The 23867-nt window shown below is 40.7% G+C and overlaps 1 protein-coding gene across 2 annotated transcripts in view; it reads right to left on the bottom strand.

Annotated features, from left to right (window-relative positions):
- ARMC10 (armadillo repeat containing 10) overlaps positions 1 to 16955 on the bottom strand; it is a 33061-nt gene extending 16106 nt beyond the window's left edge. The window contains exon 1 of one of the 2 annotated variants that reach the window (XM_012720929.1): positions 16901 to 16955. In XM_012720929.1, the coding sequence (XP_012576383.1) occupies positions 16901 to 16904 (4 nt within the window). In that variant the 5' untranslated portion in view covers positions 16905 to 16955. Of the gene's footprint in view, positions 1 to 10252; positions 10470 to 16900 lie in introns of those variants that run through there. The other variant, XM_004676906.2, reaches the window with a different exon arrangement.
- Between the last annotated feature and the right edge of the window lie 6912 nt (positions 16956 to 23867).

Here is a 23867-nt window from a genome sequence, read left to right as displayed (position 1 = left end):
CCTCTCCTGACCTGCCCGCTGCTCCCCTCAGCAGTGTACTTCGTCTATCTGCCTGTTCTGCTCCCCACTCTGTCTCTGGTGAAGCCTCTTGCCACCCCTCAGCCTCTGGCCTGTACCCCAGCTCTGTATGCACAAATAAATAAATCTTTAAAAAAAATGATACATTAATAACACCCCATCAAAGTCAGCAATGTTTTTCAAATATTGATACTTAACAAATAATTCCTATGGAACCACAAGAGGCCTTGAACTGCTAAAGCAACCTTTAAAAAAAAAAAAAAAAAAGGAAACAGGGCCCTCCTCCTTGGCGCAATGGGTTAGGACTCAGCAGAGCAGAGCCAGAGAGCAGCAGCCTTACTGCAAGTTGGAAAGTTCGATCCCGTGCCCTGGAAGTGATTCACCTGGTGAGGCAGAACTCTCCTGTCCCTCCCTCTGCACCCCTCAGCAGTATACTTCCTGATCTGCCTGTTCTGCTCCCCACTCTGTCTCTGGTGAAGCTTCTCACCGCCCCCGCACCTCTGCCTGTAACCCAGTTCTGTATGCATAAATAAATAAATCTTTAAAAAAAAAAAAAAGAAAGGAAATAGGTATCACATTACCTGACATCAAACTTTACTATATAGTGCAAAGGTACCAAAAACAATATGGTATAGGCACAAAAACAGATGCATGGGTCAATGAAATAGAATCAAAAGTCCAGAAATAAATCCACATATAAATCAGTACCTAATCTAAGACAAAGCAGCTATGTCTATAGCATGAGGTTAAGTATAGTCCCTATAGTAAGGGAGACTGGGAAAATTGGAAAATCACCCATAAAAGCATGAAGTTGGACCACTTGCTAAACCCATAGACAAATACTGGAAGAAAGATTTAGATTAAGCCATGCAATAACAAACCACATAGATGATATTAATGACAAGGATGGCAAAGGAAATAAAAACAGTAAGTTATTTACCTCAAGTTAAACAGTTTTTGCACAGTGAAAGAAAACAGATTTAAAAAACACCCTATTGGGGGCTCTCCCTGGTGGCGCAACGGGTTAAAGCACCCATTATGAAGCTCTCCAAAGCTACTGCAGCAGGAGTTTGATCCCCGGCCACGGAGCAGACCCCCATGGTGTGGCAGACTTCTCCTGGCCCACCAGCTGCTCCTCTCAGCAATGTATTTTTCAGTAGATCTGCCTGTTCTGCTCCCTACTCTGTCTCTGGGGAATCTTCTCACCCACCAAACCTCTGGCCTGTACCCCAGTTCTACAAGCATAAATAAACAAATCTTTATTTAAAAAAAAAACAACATACCCTAGTGGGGCCCTCCCTGGTGGCACATCGGGTTAAAAGCACAGCACTAAGAAGCTAAAGTCACTTCAGTGTGAGTTCCATCCCCTGCCCCAGAGGTGATCCACATGGCACAGCAGACCTCTCCTGATCCACCAGCTGCTCCCCTCAGCAGTGTACTTTGTTGATCTGCCTGTTCGGCTCCCCACTCTGTCCCTGGTGAAGCCTCTCACCATCCCTACCCCAGCTGTGTGTGCATAAATAAATAAATCTTAAAAAAACACCCTATTGAACAAGAGGAAATATTTATACAACACATAACTAACAAAGAGATGGATATTCAAGATACATAAAAAACAACCCAACTAATAAAGGGAAGTAGTATTCACCAATTCACCACAGAGGATATCCAGAAGGCCAACAGCATATGAAAAGATGTTCCTCAATGCTTCCAATAAGAGACATGCAGGTTAACACCATAAATGAGATGAGATGACAGCTCATGCCCATGAGAATGGCATGTATTAAGAAGGCCCCAGGGCCTCCCTCTAGGCACACTATGAAGCTATCCATAACCACCGCAGCATGAGTTTTATCTCAGGACTGGGAGGTGACCCACAAGGTAAAGTGGACCACTCCTATCCTTCCCACTGTTCCCCACAGCAGTGTATTTCAGTAGATCTGCCTGTTTTGTTCCCCACTCTGTCTCTGGTGAATCCTTTCACCCCCTGCCCCTCTGGCATGTACCCCACTTCTTGTATGCTAAAGGAGGCCTCCAACAACAACTGTTGGAGAGGATGCAGAGAAAAAGAAACCCTATTACACTGTTGGTGGGAATCTGGAAAATCTTCAAAGTTTAAAAATGGAAATACTACAAAGCCCAATAATCTCATTCTTGGACCCAAAGAACATGAAAGCATTAACACAAAAATCTGTATGTTATACAATGGTCACAGCTGCATCATTTACAATAGCTAGGTCATGGAAGCAGCCAAAATGTCTATTAATGGATGATTAGATCAAAAAGACATGTTATGTCTACACCATCGATGTACTAGTATTTGGCCAAGGAAAAAAGGGTGACATGTAGTCATTTGTAACAAAGTAGAAGGCATTTAAGAGAACAGTGCACAGAACAAATGTCAGAATTAAAAACAAATACTGGAAATTTATGTAACAGACAAGTCAATTATATAAAGCAATAAAAAACAGCGCACATAAACACCACAAGGGTCTGAGGTTAAGAGGGAGCGAAAGGGACAATGGAAAGTGGTGGGGGTAGTAACCCACAAGCAACCCTGAAAAGATACTATTATGATTTCAACTTTCAAATGGGAAATGGAGGTTTATAGGCACTAAGAAATTCCACTGACCACTTATTTCTCTTCATTAAGGCATGCAAGTGATATATACCCCTCATGTACTTTATCTTCTCCAAAAACTCCATCCAATGCAACACTTTCCTAGAGGCACAGGCTAAGGAACAGGATCTGTACTAAGCAGACATTTTCTAATCATAATTAAAAGTAAACCTCAGGTGAGAGAAAAGCTATGTGAATAATAGTGTTGCTGGCTCGCGTTCTTATTTATATGAACAAAGCTTAATGATTGGAATGTTAGAATAACCATCCTGTTGGGAGGGTGGAGGGAGTGAATAAAGCAAAGTTAATAAAGTAAAAGCTACAGCAATCAAATGCTATTTTTACTTAATGATTTTCAGAGTCTATAGTTTCAACCTTAAATGAAACCCTTTTCAGAATATCAGAGGAAAAGCAACCATCCTTGTAACAGTATTACCATGTTATAGAGAATGTTTCTTTATAAATGAAACTATTATTCTAAGTCAGAAAGTGTATCTGTCCACAATACATTGTCCTAGGAGTGGTGTTAGGGGTGTGTATGGTGTGTGTGAGATACACAAAAAATAAGTGATATATGATGTCACATCTGTATTTTTTTAAAAAAATAGGAAATCACTTAAGGTAATTATCGATAAAGTAAAACGACTTTTACTTTATATCCTATACTAGCTAGCAAGTACTTTCTACAAAATTTCCTTTTACAATGATCATGTACTACTTCTATAATTAAAATAAGTATATTTCATCAAGAGAAGTAAAAAAAAAATGAGGGAATGGGACAATAAGGATATGCTGGCCTAACAAGCCAAGAAAGAAATCAAAACCAGCAAATTGTTACTACGTGTTGGGAGTAACCAAATGCGGAGATTTAATGAGGGACTGGATAAGGGTAGTAATAAATCAGGCCTTGCATCCAAAGGTGCTAAGGTGATAACAAACTGGGTCTTGCATCCAATTAATGGGGACCCTGCATCCTGGATGGGACTAGCTTAAGGTGATAACAAACTAGGACTCACATCCAAGTTTGATAAGAACTGGACCTTACACCAAAGGCAGCGATGAGTCACCCCTTTGGAATGTGAATTTAGAATCTACATAAGAGACCCATCCCCCCTATAGGGTTGGCAGTAGCAGCGGACCCCACTCTAGGGGCTCCGTCTCAGCTGCTGTCCGGGAGCAACTAACTCTGCTTGCTCAGCCTTTCTGCCTCCCGCCTTCCTTTCTTGCCACCGGTCACAGAAGTTGGGGCAAAACACTATGAAGTCTCATCTGGAACCCCAGACTGCCCAGCTTTTACTCTTGAACCCACCACCTTCCTCATGTACACCTTTATAAAGGAGGGAGCACACCAAAAGAGTGCTCGACAATATAAGTGAAGAATTTAAAAACACCAGATTTTTTCCGAACTCTCATTTTACACATAAGGAAACTGAAGCCAGGGCCATCTAAGGATTTGCCTGAAGTGCCACAGCAGAGAGCAGAAAAAAGTTGCAGGGAGGGAAATCTTTTGGCAACTTTATTTTTTCATTGGTAAAATGAGAAGGTTGGTTTAAGAAAATAATTGGTCCTAAAGGCTCCTACATAGCTATGAAGTTGTGTGGTTTTATACATATATGAAAATTTGCTTCATGTTAAAATTTTGTTACTTCCTTACACATTTTTCCAGAGCCATTGCTAAAAATTTTTCTGTGTATATAAGTTACTTATAACAAAACTTTTTAGGGAAAGGTGTTAAATCACAGAATTTCACCTTCAGGAGCTGCGATGTGTAGTTGAAAGTAAGCCAAGACAGGTGTCATCAGATAGTGACAGATGCTGTTTCTTGCTTGTTCCCAGGAGGAACATCTAAAAATCACTCAGGAACAGTAACACCACCGAGAGAGCCCACAGCACGCTGTGAGGTTTCACACCCCTTGCAACTCACAGACCAACACAGACTGCACTGGGAGGCAACATGAGATTCACACATCAGTGACACAAGTTGGGTGGAAAGAGATGTGTGGTGGCAGTTTAGGGGGACTAAGATGATAGGGCTGCAGGTCCAGCCAGGGTCAGGATGTCTGGGGGAGAGAGGGGGGAAGAGTTGAGATGATGTGAAGATATATACCCTTGACAGGTGAAGCCCAAAGCAAAGCACTAGGGTGCTCTACATGAAACAGGATTCCAGCAAGGACAACAGAGAAAAGCCTTGGCCATTCTTCCACCCAGCCTTCCTCCCCCCTCAGGCTGTATAATGGTGACATGAAGTGTACTGACCCTGGAGGACAGCTGAGTCCAAGATCTGGGACACCAGAGTGAAGGGCTAACATCTTTGCTGTGCACACAAACAAGGCCTTCGCCAGTGCACCCCGACATGGGCTGGCCCTTTCCATGCTCCTCCCTCACCCCACTGACACAGCAACAGCAATTTACTTGGAGCACCTGTCCTAGCCAGCAGTAACCCTAATTTAAAAAATAGTTACAGCACCAACTGTTGGAAAATCAAAGATGTGCAGCTCAGTTCTAGTTGCCAATCCAGATTCCAAATGGGTGACCGAAAAAGCACCAGGCTACTACTAGAGAACTCAAGGTAATGTGACATCAAAGAACAAAAGACAACTTTCCAGAATCAAAACTCAAAATCTGGGACCAGTGCATCTTTCTAAATCATTAAATAATTCAACAGAGCTATCATAAAAGTACTCAGAGATAAAGAACATTCAAAAAAGCAATTCAATGAATTACAAGAGAACTCAGAAGAACAACTCAAAGAGATGTAAGAAAACAGAAAATGTAGAAAATTTTGCAATCTGCAACAATGTAGATGGAACTGGAGGGAATTACTCCAAGTGGAATATGAGAGGTGAAAAGTCTGACAATGGGTGATTTCACTCATATGTGTGTGTGGGTGGGGGGGGATCATGTAAAGAAGCGGACCAAACCAAACTCAAAGTGACTGGAGAACTGAGACTCTGGGGGTAGGGAGGTGGAAGAAGAAAGGCAAAGGGCAGAGGGTCCTCACTGGCCTGTGGTGAAAGATTTGTGATGCTTTGTGGTGGGTGTGTTGTGGTGACATTCACTTGACAAGAGAGAATCTGCAGGTGAGTGACAGTCAGGCTCTCATGCCACTATCCGCTGTGGCTATCACCTGCGGCCTTAGTTGTGCTCACATAGGTGCTTGGGAGTGTGGATCCGTAAGCCTAATGGTGGACACCTGGGGTATGGTGTGGGCCTGCGTAAGTGTGCACACCTGAGTCTGGCTCTGGAAGCTGTCAGGACAGTGTCACCACATAGAGGTGCCTGCGGTGGAAATGCTGATCGAAGACAAGTGACCACAGAGAGCAGGACTACAAGATGATGCCAAAGAGAGCCCAAAGAGAAAGAGTAAGATTCACCAGGGTCTGGAGGCCTGCCAGCCTCTTGTCCCCCCCACAACCCCACCTCCCTGCCTTGCCAGCCTGCGGGCTTGCCCCACAACCACTGGCATAGAAAGAACATTAAAACTTGAAAAAATAAATTCCTGAGGGCTCTGGACTCCACTTTACCAGTCTGCCTGAATTGAAAGAGAATGGGCCTGTGCCTTGCTTCCAAAACAGAATCTATACACACCTGAAACATACACTGAGTTATAAACCAATGTTATCTCAGTCAGAAAAATTAAATGGGGCCTTCCTGGTGGAGCAGGGGTTGAAGTCTCAGCACTGTCAAGCTATTGCCAGCCACTGAGGCATGAGTTTGATCCCTGGCCAGGGAGGTGACCTACAAGGTGTAGCAGACACCTCTTACTTGTACCCCAGTCTGTGTGAATAAATAAATCTTTAAAAAAAAAAATGAGGAAAATGCACTGGACTATGGTGATGGCACAGGGTGATTTGGTGATGGGAAGTCCATGGGGTTTACAACTGAGATGAAAAAATGTACAAAATGATGTAAAAATAAACTACTGTATATATATAAAACAAAAAACCCTATAAATTAAAAACAATAACAAACCAACAACACATTGAGAGAATCATACACTGAGAGGGATTTATTTCAGGGTATCAAGGATGGTTGAACCTACAGGGATAAGTGTGCTTATGAATGAAAAGAATCAATACTGTGAAACTACCCAAAGCAATCTATATAATCAATGCAAACCATACCAAATTATATTGGCATTTTTCACAGAAATAAACAATCCTAAAATTTGTATATACTCACAATAGGTACCAAATAGCCAAAATAATGTTAAGGTGAACAAAGCTGAGGGGCATCACACATACTGATTTTTTTTTTTTTAAGATTTATTTATTTATGCATACAGAATTGGGGTACAGGACAGATAATGTGGGGGTGAGAACATTCACCAGAGACAGAGGAACAGAACAGGCAGATCAACTGAAATACACTGCTGAAGGGAGCAGCAGGTGGGTCAGGGGAGGTCTACCGTGCCATGTGGGTCACCTCCTTGGCCAGGGATTGAACTCATGCTGCAGTGGCTCCAGATAGCTTTGTAGTATTGTGCTTTAACCCATTGTGCCCCCAGGGAGGGCCCTAGAGAGGCTTTTTTCAATGTGCCCAGAGCACACATACTGATTTTAAACTATATTACAAAACTATAGTCATCAAAAGAGTATAGTATTGTCATAAAAGCAGACACATAAATCAATGGCACATAAATACAACAAATGAGAGCCAACAAACCCACAATTAATTATGGCAAAAGAGTCAAGAATATACAATGGTGAAAAGGAAAGCCTCTTTAATCAGTGGTGTTGAGGGAACTGGATAGCCACATACAAAAACTATTCACAATCATGCAACTAAGATCAACTCAATATGGATTAAAAAATTTGAATGTAAGAACCAAAACCATAATACTTGTAGAACATAGCTGGTAAACCATTGGTCTTAGCAATGAATTTTTTGATTTGACAAAGCAAAATAAGCTAGTGGGACTATTATCAAAGTAAAAGAAAATTCTGCATGCAAAGAAAATCATCAACAAAATGAAAAGGCAACTACTGAATGGACCAAAAGATTAGCAAATCATATACATATACTGGATCATGGGTTACTATATATATATATATAAAATTTGTATATATTATATAACACAGAAATATAGCATAATATATGCTTATATATATTTATAATAAAAATATTAACTAATTTTGTTTTATAAAATTTATATAAGCATACATTTATATACATGATATAAAATAAATGTATATAAATTTTATAATATGCACATCATAAAACACACGTAAAGTATATACTTATATTTTATGGTACAATATTGACATATAATGTATATGACATATACAAAGTAATTCATATTAAAAACTTTTATAAATAACTAATAGATAAAGAAATAATTTATATAAAGAACTAATACAGCTCAAAGGCAAAAACCTCCAAACACTTCAACAACAAACCACACAATCTGATTAAAAAGTGGGCAAAGGATCTGAACATTTTTCCAAAGAGAACATAGATAGCCAACTGATATCTCTCTATCTCTCTCTCTATTTAACCACCAAAAAAGAAGGAAATCATGCTACTTGTGATATGGAGTGGCCCTTTAGGGCATTACACTAAGTGAAATAGGTCAGACAAGAAAAATACTATATAATCTCACATATACATGGACTTAACAAACCTGACAGATTCACAAAGCAGATTGTTGGTTGCAATGGTGGGGAATGGAAGTATCAAAAGTTATAGGCTTTGTAAGGTAAACAAGTGCTGGAGATGTAATGCATATCATGATAATTATGGTGATTACTACATAGCTGAAAGTTGTTATGAGGGCAGATCTTAAATGTTCTCATCACACGAAAACACTATGTATGGTGATGGGTGTTACTTTACTTATTGTGCTGATCATTTCCCAGTAAATACTTGGATCAAATCATTAGATTGTACACAGAAACTAATACATTATTAATTGTAGCTCAATTTAAATGAAAGACCCTCTGAAATCTAAGATTAACTGAAAAACTGGAAATCTCTCATCTTCAAAGATAAAGGTTTAGGAAGGGAACTGTGAACAACTTACTTTTAAGTTGTCTGACTTATGACAACTACAGTGATTTTGGAAAGCAAGAAAACTAAGTTTAAAAGTAAGATTTTGCTGATGTTCATTAAGCTGAGTCCAAGCCACCTGACCAATTACTTACATAGAAAGTAGTCCTACAGAAAGATAACAAACTAGTCTTTGTAAACAAAAGCAATTTTTTTTATAACATAATAGTTTATTTTTACATCATTTTGTACATTTTTTTTTTTCAATCTCAATTGTAATCCCCGTGGGTTTCCCATCACCGAGTCACCCGTGAAAAGCAAATTTTTTAAAGAGGGTTTTCCCTTGGGTCAAAATGGAGAGTTCCCCATTCCTTATTCTTAGACCATTTGCTTGACTAAACGTGTAATTATAAATTCCATATCTCTTTTAAACATAAATGTAAATACCTTAAAAGTAAGTCTCTTTACAAGCCCAAAAAGTATTTTTAGTGGCTTTAAAGTCATCTGTTTGAAAAGTAAATACCAAAGACAACAGAACCCTGATGTCCTAGTCTCTGCCTTCAGGGTGGGCACCTGTCTCCATCCAGCAATAGTAACCACCTGCATAAAGGGTACTGAAAGTGGTACTATCCCGGGTGAAGGCAATTATTGATCACTAACAGCCAACCCAATTCCCAGTGAATTCGGGATGACCTGTGTGTAGCAAGTGGGGCTGTTTATCTTGTTAAAGTGCAGGTAATACGAACAGATTATACCACCTGGATACATAAATGAGAATTATCTTTGCAATCCCATTATAATGCAGATTGTCCTGTGCATGCCTGTCTAGTAATGCTTATTCAATAACACTAAATAATATTATTCAAAATAATAAAGGTTTAGTTCCTTCCCAGTTGGAGGAGTTTCTTGGTTTGTAGAAGTACTGTCTTTATTACCTTCACAACTTCCACAACATGAAATACCCTTCCAGAACTTTCGCCAAATAAGAATCCCGAACGCACCAATTTTCAATTACAGTTAGCCAAAAACCTAATCATACGCTTGTCTATTTCAATTTGATCTCCCTAAGTGTCTCTTTTTCGGGATCTCATTTCAGCTTTGCATTTACGTGGACCCTGGTGACTTGGAGGGCACCTCCCCTCTCAGAAACCGGGCAAATCAAGCAAAAGTCGACGCACCGCCCCTTTCCGCGCCGCCCACCCCGTGGCGTTCCTTCCTAAAGGGTAAAAGCGCGCAGAATTTCACACCAGTCGGGGAATCCCTTTGGTAACACACGGCCCGGAGGCGACCAACATGCTTTTGAGAAACCTACTCCTCCGGGGTGACGCCTATTTTGGGGCGACGCCTATTTTGGGGCAATTTTTCATCCCAGGACTTGGAACAAAGCGAAGGCAGGCAGCGGCCTCGGACCCTGTCCTTATCCAGTCAAGGTAGGGATCCTCCTCCTGCACCCGGCTTCCTCGCGCTTCCACGCGTCACCCTCTCCTCTCGCTCAGCTCCTCACTATTATCAGGCGCACCTGAAAGCCTCGCACACCTGTGGCGTCTTCCACCCGCACGGCGACCCCCCGCCCCGGCCTGGGAGGCCCGGGTCCCCGCCCACCTGCCAGGCACCCGGTGGCCTCACCTACGGACTTCGAGGGTCGTAGCCGCTGCTCGCGGTGGCCTCGCCGCCGACCCCGCGTCAGCCGGTAAACGTAGTAGCAGGCACCGGCGCCCAGGACCAAGCCCGCCGCCACCCAGCCCGCGTTCCGGGCGCCGCCCATGCTGTCGCTGGGGCCCTAGCGCAGCGCGGGGCCTGGCGTTGGGGACTCCGAAGCCTAGTGGGTCGCGAGGCAGATAAAGCTCTGGCCTGCGGCGAGGAAGGAAATGGGAGTCGAAGCTCCGCCTCCCGGAAACCGCCCAGTTAAAACCCTGAAGCCTCCTGCCCCGCCCCGGCGCGTCCCGGCTGCTTACACGAGGCGAGAGCAGGGCAGAGGGAGCCTGTGAGGAGTTGCACAAACTGCGGGCCCAGGGGAGAGACACTGCGGGTGGCGGGCGGGAAAACAGTTTCCTCGCTTCTTCGACCCAACCGTGCCGCGCGAGTCCCGCGGCCCCCCAGAGTCTTCTACTTGTAGGAATCACCCAGCTGCCCCTCTTAGCGCAGCTTCCGGCCCCGCGTTGCCAGGGCAACGGCAAGACGCGCTAGCGGGAGGCTTGGGGCGCGACTCCTTCCGCGCTGGGCGCGGGGAGCAGGCGAGCACGCGGATTTTCACTCAAAACCCTGGTTATGTCTTCGCTACGCACTGCCAGCCCCGGGCTGAGGAGTTACTTCAAGGAGAACTACATCCCTCAGATATGTGAGGTACTGGAGCTTGGTGGCTGCGGAGTTAGAAGAGGGAGGAGCCAGAAGACATTCGATTCAGGTCTGGGGTTTGGAGGAGAGGGAGTGAAGGAACGAGAAGCGGGACTGGAGAGGATAAAGCTAGCTTTGGACAAGTAGGCGGTCTGAGAAGAAGCTACAGGTCAGAGAGAAGAGGGGTGGCTGAAAAGTGGGAGTGGGTGACTTCTACTAAGGAGAAAGCACAGGGCCCCCAGACAGAAACCCTAAATTCTAACTTAAGGTTTGGACAAGAGGACAAGAGTAGTGAGAAAACCGTGCTCTAGAATCCGAAGAGGCAAATCAAGAAGAGTGGGCATTAGTGCCGCCTTAGATGACGCCCTGATGGGGTTTCGTGGATTCGGCCCACGGTGAGACTGTGGGGTTACAATGGAGCGGTGAAGGCAGTTTAAGGTTAGTTGAGAGAAGGGAAGCTAAGACCTTTGTGAACGGAAGGACTCTCAACCAAGACTGCTTGTATGCCCACCCCTACAAATTATAACCGGAGGGTAGGAGTATAGTTCGGGATAGGTAGGTTTGGTAGTAGGAAGCCAAGAGAACGCTCCTTTTGTGATTTCTTTACAAATATTGGGTGAGATACTTACCATGAAGATGTATGTTGGGGTGGGGATGGAGGGTGCAGAAGGGCTTTTGAATAGAAGACAGGTGGAGGATGTGGGTTACCAAAGTCTAGATCTAGAAGGAAAGAGAAGGATCATGGGGCATTGTTGAGTCCTAGGCAGTTGGGACGGCAATTTGGCACAGCCCCGCTTTTCCTTTGCAATTTTAGAAGGTATTTAGTAAAATGTTAAATATACAGACCCTTTGGCCAAACATTTTTGCTTCTACTGAACCTACTGAAGAGCTCTACTGGCACATGTGTTCAGAAGGATGTACAAACACACTCATTTTAACACTGTTACATAGTGAAAATAGTACACAATCTAAATGTGGATAAGGAAACTGGACATTATATCCAATAAAGTATATCTGCACCTTTTGAACAGAAAACCCTCCAAGACAACTTTAAAACAAAAAGGAAATGAAAAATGCAAGTGTCTACTGCAAGCTAGCTCTCTTCACTTATGTATGCATGTTTACATATATGTTACACCTATCTAGATTAAGATAATTCATAGAACATGCTTTTACCATGTTCTGTTTTTTCCTTATTTTTTCTCTGTGCTCGTTTGGATATTGTTTCATTGACTGTTTTCAAGTTTACTGATTCTGTTTCATGCTGTGTCCAGTCTACTTTTAAATGTATCGATTAAATTCTTAATTTCAGGCAGGTTATTTTTCAGTTCTGGAATGTCAATTTGACTTTTATTACATGTACTGATTAAAATTCTGCATCTTTTCATCCACTTTGTTCATCATTTCCTGTTTTGTTTAACATGTTAATTGTTACTTTAAATGCCATTGTCTAGTACACACTTTGGGACTCCCCTTGGATATGCACCCAAATCTCGATATCTTTTGTTGAATAAATTCCTTTCCTGATTTAAATAAAGAAGTAAATAAAAAAACATTGATAAATGAATACTTCAAATCAAATTATTAGAATTTAATTATTAGACTAGAATAAATGTTCTTTATTCAAATTACCATCAGGGTTTTCTCTCCTAACTTAACGTTGGCGGACACTGAAAACTTAACTAGAAGAGGACACCACAAGGGAACTTTTTGGGGAATGTGAAAATGACTGGGATAGATCCACTGTCAAAATTTACAGTTAAGATCTGTGTATTTGAATTCATGCAAAGTTTACCTAAAAATTATAATTGAGAGCATATGGTAAAATCAGTGGATCTGTAGATAATAATCACAGAAGGGTGATAATTGTTGAAACCGGATGTTGGGTACATATGAATGCATTACACTGTTGTTTATATGAGTTTGAAATATTCCTTAATAAAAAGTTAAAAGATAGTCATGGATGGGTGTTTTTTCCTGATAATTTACATGGCTGGGGTAAATAAAATAGGCTCTTGTGGGATAGGAGATGTTGTCACATGCATTTTGGGAAGAATAATCATCCACATCTGACTTTGTTCAGACAAAGGGGAATTCGGGTCAAAGTTGGATGTCAAAGCATTATCTAACTGAGGAAGATGTGGATCATAATAGTATCACATGAGTCTTGAACCTTCTATGATTATCCCTTTTTCCTTTTCTATGTTCCCCAGGAACAGAGGCATATACACTATCTACTTCCCTATTCTTTTTATTCTTTACATGCTTATTCCATTTCCTCCTCCTTCCTCACATAGTCCATGTGCTTCCGGGAAGCTTCCTCTCCTCATCCTGGTCACCACGGTGTGATCATGGTGGGTGGTGGTGAGGATCTTGGGAGAGGGCAAGCTGTGATCCAAGAGTTGGCGTACAATTGGAAGGCTGGGATAGCTGTGTCCATTTCTGGACATTGGTGGAACAGCCTGTAACCCTTTAAGCCACTGGCAATTACTTTGTTTCCATAGGAGGTGGTTTTAAAGAACCTGGATTCCTGGAATACCAAACAAGACAAAGTAGGGAAGTGGAAAGAAATCTGGTCTCTAGTAACATCAGAAAGTCATTGGGTTAAACCAACCCTATTAATCTACCTTTGGAATTAATTGGAGCCAAAAAGTTCTATGTTGAATAAGGTTTGCTACTTGAAACAATACAAGGCAATTATCTCTTATGAGATACTCTAGGTTTGCTTCCTGGATTTGCCAGTTACTAATTGTGTGATGATTTCGAACACATTTCTAAATCTCTCTGCCTCGTTTTCTTTATAGTAAGATTCCAGATAGGTGAAAAACAGACTTGTATTTTCTAGTGTGGGAGAAGTGATTGTAAAAGGGAAAAATGAGGAAAGAAAATTGTAAAATGTGTTCCCAAGCAGATCGATTTTAGGAAAGAATACATATGAATAGTGGGGATCTGGAAATTGATTCCTTTACACTATTTATACTTAGAAAATGTGTGTGGACCTCCTAGAGGTTTGCATACCCAATTTAAAGACTACTGGGTTATGTGTTCAATTGAAATCAGTCAGATAGGTTATTATTTCAAGAACAGATTAAGCTCTTGACATCCATCAACCTTTTTGGCAGGGACAGCAATAGTAGTCAATATTCCATTTGCGGGGGATCTACTCTGTGCTAATAGAAAACAATGACTTTTAACTACCACCATCTGTGTTTCTGAAGCCGTTTTGAGCCCAAACTTTTCTCCTGAGTCCTCTGCGATTTTACCAACTTAAGTGTCCTACAACAACAAAGAAGGGAAGAGAAATAGGTGAAATTAATTTTGATAGTCTATTTTATATAAGCCAGTCTATTCAGAATATAATCACTTAAACATGAATTCAATACAAAATCATCTTCAGTCCTCCACTGGGGTACATTTTTCACCCACAGCACATCTCAATTTAGACTAGCCATATTTGAAGTGCTCAATGACAATATGTAATTACTAGCTATTGTATTTGATAGTGCAGATATAGAATATATTAACATTTAATAAGCCAAGGAAAATTTCTCTTGATCTAGGAATGATAATTATTCTCTAGGAGGTTATTCTCAACAGAATCAACTTCTGGAACTTCAGGAAAAGTCTGAATATCACAGTGAAAGCATAGGAGCTGTCTACCGGCCAGTTACCTCCACCCCAGGGATCACTGGGGTCCCACATGGGGCAGCTGTTTTCACGTGCACCAAAGGGCAATGATACCAATTTCAAATCCTCAGAAATCACAGCACTTAGATTTTGTGAAAATAAAAGAATATTAGCAAACAATAGACTGCCTGTTGTATCCCCTCAAATTCATATGTTGAAAGCTAATCCCTAGTGTGATGGTTTTTGAAGGCAGCCTTGGGGAGACAAGAAGCCCTCATGAATGGAATTAGTGCTTTTATACATGAGTCCCCAGAGGGCTCCCTTACCCCTTCCATCATAAGAGAGAACTGCAAACAAGGAAGCAGCTCTCACCAGATAAAAGAATATGCTTGTGCCTTGACCTTGGACTTTGTAATCTCCATAATTATGAAAAATAGATTTCTATTTTATAGGAATCACCCAATGTATGGGGTTCCATTCTAGTAACCCACATAGACTAAGCCATGGACTAGCCCTTGAAATCCTTAGCAGAGAAGGACCCTGGGAGAGATGGCTAGGACACCAGTGGCCTTCCTTCTGTTTTGGGGATATTACCTAACTTCGGGGACGCGCTGTATATGCCTCCCTACCCAGATCTACACAAATGAAACCTTTCCTATAAAGGACACACACACATACACACACACACACACTCCGTGATGGCTAGTATCTTAGTCTTTTTGGACTACCTTAACAAAATAGGAGAGCGTAGGTGCCTCAAACAACAAAAACCTGGGATTTTTACAGTTCTGGAGGCTGAAAGTTAGGTTCTGGTGAGGGCATGAGGGCTGTCTTGCTGGGCTACTGCCAGCTGCTTTCTCCCTATGCCCTGACCTAGTACAAAGACAGAAGAGTTACCTGCTGCCTCTTTTTAGAAGAGTGCTAATTGCATCACAAGAAACCTACCATTACAACCTCATCTAAACCTAATTGTCCCAAAGATCCTATTTCCAAATCCCATGACATTGAGGATTAGGGCTTTAAAATATGTACTTTGGGAAAAACAATTCAGTCTACAGATGCTAATAAATGTAAGAAAACTTATTTATCCTACTGATAAAAGTAAATTGTAGATGAAAATGAACTTTTCGTTTCATCTCATCCAGTCACCAAAAATAAAAATTTTATAATTCTTAAGCGTTATTAAGGTGAAAAGGACACTCCAGTTGGTTGCTAACTAGGGTATAAACTGTTTATACATTTTTTTTGGAAAAAAATTTTGAAATACAATGAATTGTATACAAGAACTATCCCATCAGGGCCAAAGATGAGCTAAATATCATGGAATAGTGTCTCTGCTGTATTGTGTATCTTTCTGTGTAGTGATGGTACCTAAGAGGGTCAAAGTCTGCTCTTCAAATTGTTAGATCAGATGTCAGTTTAATGTTCAGGAAAGATTAAAGGAGCTTGTAAAACTAGATCTTCCCACCAGAGGGCAGATTTAAGTTACAAATCATGATTTTATACAGTTTCCTATTTTAATGCAAAATTTAAAAAAAGTTTGATTTTTATGTGATGTTTTTATGCTTTATTTCTTTCAAGATTAAGTTTGCAGTTTGAATTTTAAAAATACTTCACTAGGGCCCTTCCTGGTGGCGCAGCGGGTTAAAGCACAACACTGAGAATCTAAAGCTGCTTCCACATGAGTTCGATTTCCGCCTGCCCCGGAGGTGACCACATGGCGTGGCAGACCTCTCCTGACCCGCCCGCTGCTCCCCTCAGCAGTGTACTTCGTAGATCTGCCTGTTCTGCTCCCCACTCTGTCTCTGGTGAAGCCTCTCACCACCCCTGAGCCTCTGGCCTGTACCTCAGTTCTGTATGCACAAATAAATAAATCTTTAAAAAAAAAAAAAACTTCACTAATTTCTAATCACATACTTTTTTGAATCTTTTAAAAGATAATATAATAGTTTATTTTTACATCATTTTGTGCATTTTTCCATCTCAATTGTAATCCCGGTGGGCTTCCCATCACCAAATCTCCTGTGTGACATCACCATAGTCCAGTGCACTCCCTGCTACCCCCCATTTTTGATCCCATTCCTCACCACCTCTGTAAAATGTCTCTGGTATAGATGTTCATTATTATTATTCCCCTCCACCCCCGTCCCGCCCCCGTCCTTTATACTCCTGCTATGAGTGAAACCATCTGGCACATAGACTTTTTGAGGGGTTAACTGCATCACATATTTATCAGAGATACTAGAAGCAGGAATTATTGAACATGTTAGCAAAAGAATTCTGGCCACTGTAAGAGAAAAGGGTTGTACTAACTCATTTTGCTGTCCAGAGGGTCAAGGTTTGGCTTTTCCTGAGAGCAGTTAATACTGCTGAGTGCTCTCAACCCAGTCAGCCAATTCACAGATGCAATTCCAGAGGTGAGCCTGTGGGGTGAGCCAAAGCATAGGATTTATTATTTTCCAGTAACTATTTGCTCATCTAGCGATTAGTAGGCTAGAAACTGTCTCCCCATGGGACCAGGCACAGCCCAGCGATATCAGATTTGTCATCTTGCACTTACCTCATGGGGGCTGCTGCTTCTCAGCGATCCAGTTTGCTTTTAAATCTGTCAAATTCAGATCCCCAGGGGCATCTTCTTCTCTGGAGGTCTTTTCTGAATTACTGAAGCCAATAATTTTCACTTTTCTTTCAGTTACACGTTTCTAAAATAAAAATTTGGCACCCTGTATTTAAATGTCGTAAGACACAGAAGCCCCTTTCTTTTCAGTATTTTAACTTCTCAACTTCCACAGAAACAAGACACTCCAGCAGTACAGCAAGCCAACTCCATCTCATTTGTGAGGGCACTTGACTTGTTTGGGGCATTGAACAGAATAGGGAAGTGGAAGGGACTGTGAACAGTCCTTAGGAACTTAAAATTGTTCCTAACTAAAGATTTTAATAACTATGATAGCGACATTGCATTTTTAAAAGCAATCTCTCTATAACAAACTAGCTAAGAACTCTATTTTGATTATTCTGCCTTTATTTAAAAGAAGATTATTTCTGGGTTTGCATATGAGTAAAATATTTCCAGATAGATAATGTGGCACAAAAAAACAAAACAAAACAAACAAAAAAACCAACCCTCAGGTTCTGGAGGAAAATGCACAATTAGTCGGAGTACATGGTACGAGAAAGGGAGAGCCTTGGGTTTTTGGTTTAAAAACTTGATAACTCTGGGGCCCTCAGTGATGGCACAACAGGTTAGGATGCAGCATGGCAAGGTAGCTGCAGCCACTTCAGTGCCAGTGCCATCTTTGGCCCCGGAGGTGATCCACAAGGCGTGGCAGACATCTCCTGTCTGACCCCCTGCTCCCCTCAGCAGTGTACTTCATTGATCTGCCTGTTCTGCTCCCCACTCTGTCTCTGGTGAATCCTCTCACCACCCCTACAACTCAGGTCTATACGCCAGTTCTGTATGTACTATATAAATAAATAAGTCTTAAAAAAAAAAACCTGTTAACTCTGGGAATTATCTACCTTTCTTTTGACTCATCTATGACCCCCATAAGTAAGACTCTACCCTCTAGAAGCCAAGGTCATCCATATGTGGGCCTGGGAACAAAATGAACTGTATTCTCCTATGCATGGCCATCTCTGACCTCTGGCTATGCAACTGAGCTTGCTGGAGCTTGATCAGGAATGACCAACAGGGTCTAGAGGAGGATTCAGCCCCACTACAGAATTTTGACTCTGTCTGTTTTTCTCTTACATGAATCCTTTACTCCAGCCAAACTGGTGCCTTTGAGATTTAGCTCTTGCCAAGAGAAAGACCTGGGAACCCTCAGTCCTTTCCTTGTCACTTAGTAATTTCACTAACTCCAAGGGCCCTACAAGACATTTGGTAATTACCTTTATCTCTGTGCTTATGGAACAATTATTTTTGGTATTTCTTTTTAGTCCATTGTTTTATTTCACTAGGTTTATCTGAAGATCTAGATAAACAAGATTAGCTCTCTTAACTGTCTTATATCTACCCATAGTTCTAGTGGGCAGGTACTATCTTGCTACTTAAACTCTTATTCTATCAAGTTCTCTTTCCTAATCATTGCCTTCAAAATCATTTTTCCTAATCGCTTCTATTAGATACAACATAGAATCTCTCTCTCTCTCTCTCCATCATAGTGTCCTTTGAATGATACAGGGAGTATTTTTTTTTCTCTTTGTCCAACCTGTTTTCTTTAATGGGAGGTGATATCAGCAGTGTTATGGTTAATAGTGATACAGTCTTGCTGTCATTATTACCTATTTTGTACTACTCAAATTACTTTACATATATTGATTCATTTAATTCTCATGACAACCCTATGACATATATACCTTGATTATTCCATGTGTAGTTTAGGAAACAGACAAACAGAGAAGTAACTTCTCATAAGGTTTATACCACAAGATGATAGACCTAGGGTTTAAACCCAGTAGACTCTACCCACTGCATTATTTCCCTCTTTCAAAAAGTGAAAAGTAGAAGCAACTATTCTGAATAAACCCATGTTTGATGTCACCACCCAAAAACCTTTCAGAATATTTGAGAAGTATTAGAGACCGAAATTACTAAAGTAGAACCAAAACAAAGTGAAGGATTGCACAATTGTTTTGTGAATTCACAAATTTCAGAAAACTGCTCCAGATAATTAAGTCATAGTCTTTTTGTCCCTGGTTGTGTAAGTTTTTACAAAGATGGCTAGCATTATTTCACCCACAATATGACAAAACAGGGAGGTTCTGATAAACATTTTCCCTAAATATAATTGTAGAAAAACTAAATTCTGTCTCAGAAAATTTCATCAGTTTGTTGCCAATAACAGTAACCAAGACATGTATCTTGCTCTGAGGTTGGCGACTCACTGCTGGGATAGAGCAAGAGACAGTAAGGCAGAGGTGGCCAGGGCGGTCGTACTGCTTGTCAGCTGAATAAGTGGGGGACTGGGCAGAGACTGTGTGGGCACACAGGCCAGGGAGTTTTATTCAGTGAGGGAGGTACAGATCTACTTGCATATGGCACTGGGGTTACTGGGTTCAGTTCTGGGAAATCTGGCTGCTGGCAGCAGAGTCCCTCCTTCTCGCTGCTGGGAGGGCTAGGAGAGTGATCAGCTGCACATTTTACACAGAGAAATTCACGCATTCTGTGCTAGCTATGGCTTGCTCTGTACCAAGCCCTAAATCCCTGCACCAAGCTCCATGCCAAACCCTGTGTGTCCTGAACTAAGTCCTGTGCCAAGCCCAGTGTGCTCCTTACCAAGGCCAGGTAAACTGCCCACCCACAGGTTTGCAAGAGTTTGGACCAGGAACTTGGGCTCTGTGAAGCAGTGAACAGTATTAACTCTGCAGAGCAGGAGAAGAGTACAAATTGCTCTGAATGGACTACCTCTACCTTTCCGTCAAACATACTGAGCTTTGGGCTACAGAGTGTCTCCATACCTCACCTGCTTTCAAGTTAAACAAAGAAGGCAAATAAACGTAAAAACAAACAAAAAACGACAATAAACATGTTTAAAAGACAAGGAGTAGGCCCTCCCTGGTGGCACAGCAGCTTAAAACTCAGCACTGAGAATCTAAAGCTGCTTCCACATGAGTTCGATTCCCGCCTGTCCCGGAGGTGACCACATGGCGTGGCAGACCTCTCCTGACCCGCCCGCTGCTCCCCTCAGCAGTGTACTTCGTCGATCTGCCTGTTCTGTTTCCCACTCTGTCTCTTGTGAAGCCTCTCACCACCCCTGAGCCTCTGGCCTGTACCCCAGTTCTGTATGCACAAATAAATAAATCTTAAAAAAAAAAGACAAGGAGTATCTGAACATGAAGTGGACAAAAGAAAGAGAACAGAAGTCCACATAAAGTCAAGATAATGGATGTAGAATTCAAATTCCTAATAGAATTTTGGAAATGTTAGAAAATTAACTACTAGAAATAAGTGGATACAGTTAAATGGCAGATACAAAGTCTATATAAAAATCTGTTGCTTTCTATATGCAAGCAGTGCAAAAAGATGCCGTTTACAATCACCAAAAAAGGAGGAAATGCCTAGGAATAACTTAACTAGGTGAGGGATCTACACAATTAAAACGTTAAGACCTGAGTGGAGGAAATGGACAGATAGTCCTTGTTCATGGATCGGAAGACTAAACATTGTTTAAAATGGTCATATTACCTAAGATAACTTACAGGTTCCATGAAATACCTATTAAAATTCCAATGACAAATCACAATTTTTTTAAAAGGTTATTTATGCATACAGAACTGGGGTACAGGCCAAAGATGCAGGGTCAGTGAGAGGATTCACTAGAGACAGAGTGGGGAGCAGAACAAGCAGATCGACAAAGTACTCTGCTGAGGGGAGCAGCGGTCTCCTGAGCCTTGTGGGTCACCTCCAGGGCAGGAGATTCAGATGCACTGAAGTGGCTGCAGCTGCAGCTAGTTTGCAGTGCTGTGCTTAAACTCACTGTGCCTTAACCTGCTGCTCCACCAGGGAGTGCTAAATCACAAAATTTTTATGGAGCTACAAAGGACCCTCAATAGTCAAAGCAATCCTGAGAAAATTGGAGGTATCACACTTCCTATCTCCAAACTATACTACAGAACAATAGTAATCATAACAGTGTCCTATAGGAACAACACACACACACACACAGAGCAGTGGGGCAGAAAAGACACACCAGAAATAAACCTGTACAAATATACACAGCTAATATTTGACAAAGGAGCCACAACCACACAAGGGAGAAAGTAAAGTCTCATGAATGAGTGGTGCTGGGAAACGTCGACAGCCAAATGCAAAAACAAATCGTCAACTCCACACACAAAAATTCAAAATGGACTAAAGGCTTTAACACCTGAAAATATAAAATACCATAAAAAAAAAAAAACCCAGGTGGTTCACTCCTGGATGTAAATTGCAAAGATGTATTTGGGGATGCAACATCAACAGAAAGAAACAAAAATAATAGACAAATTATGTTGCCTCAAAAAAAGTTTTTGTACCTCAAAAGAAACCACAGCAAAACAAAACAGCAGACTGCAGGCTGGGAGAAGACATTTGCATAGTGTACATCTGACATAGTTAATTTCCAGAATACATAAAGAATTCATATAACTCAACAGCAAAATAACAGACAATTCAATTTAAAATGGGCAAAAAAATCTAAATAGATACTTCCCCAAAGATAGACTACAGGTACAAGAAAAATGCTCACTTACTATAAAGGAAATGCAAATGAAAACCACAATAAGCTTTCACCTCACCCCTGTGAGAATAGCCTGTATCAAAAAGAATGGAAGCAGGAGATATTTGGGAGGATCTGGAGAAAAAGGAGTACTCATCCATTGTGGGTGGAAATGTAATTTGGTGCAGAATCTATGGAAGACAGTATGGAGATTCCTCACAAAAAAAAAAGAAAGAAAGAAAAGAAAATACTATATGATCCAACAATATCATTGGGTATTTACCCAAAGAATATGAAAACACAAATACAAAATTGTTTCTGTACTTCTGTGTTCATAGCAGCATTATTCACAATTTCCAAGCCATAGAATCAACCTAAATGTCTATCAATAGAGATGTTGATAAAAATTTATGGAATATATACTTAATGGAATACTGCTCAGCTGTTAAAAAAGATGAAATAGGGCCCTCCCTGGTGGCGCAGCGGGTTAAAGCACAGCACTGAGAATCTAAAGCCGCTTCCGCAGGAGTTTGATTCCTGCCTGCCCCGGAGGTGACCACATGGTGTGGCAGACCTCTCCTGACCCGCCCGCTGCTCCCCTCAGCAGTGTACGTCTGTGATCTGCCTGTTCTGTTCCCCACTCTGTCTCTGGTGAAGCCTCTCACCACCCCTGAGCCTCTGGCCTGTACCCCAGTTCTGTATGCACAAATAAATAAATCTTTAAAAAAAAAAAAGATGAAATAGTGCCTTCTGGGACAAAATGGATGAGTTGTGATGTGATTATGTTAAATTAAATAATATGGAAAACAAAATGCAGTTACTACATGGTTTCACTCATTTGTGAAATATAATAACCAGAGAAAACAAATTGGCAGAACAACTAGAATAATTCTAGATTTTATGGTAAATACATGATTATCTGAGGGGGTGGGAGAAGGGGAGTGGGGATAAAGATGTAAGATGATATAGTTTGGACACTGGAGAAGTGAAGGAGGGTGAGTGAAAGTATATACATGGAGGAGTGACATTGCACTCCCAAAGTTTATAGTTATATAAACTAGTGGCAAATCAATAAAACCTGGGGGGGCTGGGAAGAAGACTAGCAATAATAAAGTCTTGATTGATGAGGGAAATGGGTCATGTGTTGGGAGAACTACAGGGATGTCACCTGAGGAGAGATGAAATAGTCTCAATATTAATAACAATATAAGAAAATAAATAATTAATAAAAATAATGTTTTTGAGGTCAAATATTTATTTTATAGGAACATTTATATATTTCACTTTTATTTATAAATACAAAGCTAGTAGTGACTTTGTCATCTTCATTTTTACTCAGCAAAAAAAAAAGCTATTTATTTGCTAAATGTGCTTTCTTATTGTGATGTGGCTATGTGCAATTAACAATTAATATATAAAACCTCAGGCTATTTTATTTTGCCCAGTGGGAAATTATGAACAGTAAGATTTCTCATGCAAGATGTGAAACTTTGAATTATGCTAGTTCTATATGTTCTTTGAATTCTTCAGGATGATTTTTTCAGGAAATATTGGAGTTCAGAAGTATAAAGAAAGAAGACTTTATATTTAAGAAATATAAAGAAAGAAGACTTATTTTCATCATATGTTGTATCAGTGACAGCTTTCTAATCTCCTTATACATACTTTATCTTAGATTCAGTAAATCATTTGTTTTTCTCCTTTGTGGAGAGAAAAAATGTTCAAGTAAGTATTCTGTAGATGCCTTTACTTTAAAAATGAACTCTTCATACTTAAAAAGAATAAAAGACCCACTGATTTAAAGTATCAGGTCTATGACATCAATCTTACTGTAAAGAATTTACCTAGCATAAAACACTGAATTCTTTATTATGCCATTTACAGAGAAATTTTTTTAAAGGAAATTAAACTGCATTTTGGTTGATTTTAGTCAGATATTAACACTAAGTCAATTTAGGGGAATATGAATAAATAAAGCATATTTACTTTAAAAACTCACATTATATGACTTTATATTGCATAAGAGTTTATAAAACAAGCAAATTCAGAAACAATGATTCCATTTCCTTTTCCTCCAG

Source organism: Condylura cristata, unplaced genomic scaffold (assembly GCF_000260355.1).
Source record: "Condylura cristata isolate star-nosed mole 26May11 unplaced genomic scaffold, ConCri1.0 scaffold00005, whole genome shotgun sequence".
Taxonomy (NCBI): domain Eukaryota; kingdom Metazoa; phylum Chordata; class Mammalia; order Eulipotyphla; family Talpidae; genus Condylura; species Condylura cristata.
The sequence above is the reverse complement of the archived record's forward strand: the minus strand, read 5'-3'. Positions and strand labels throughout refer to the sequence as shown.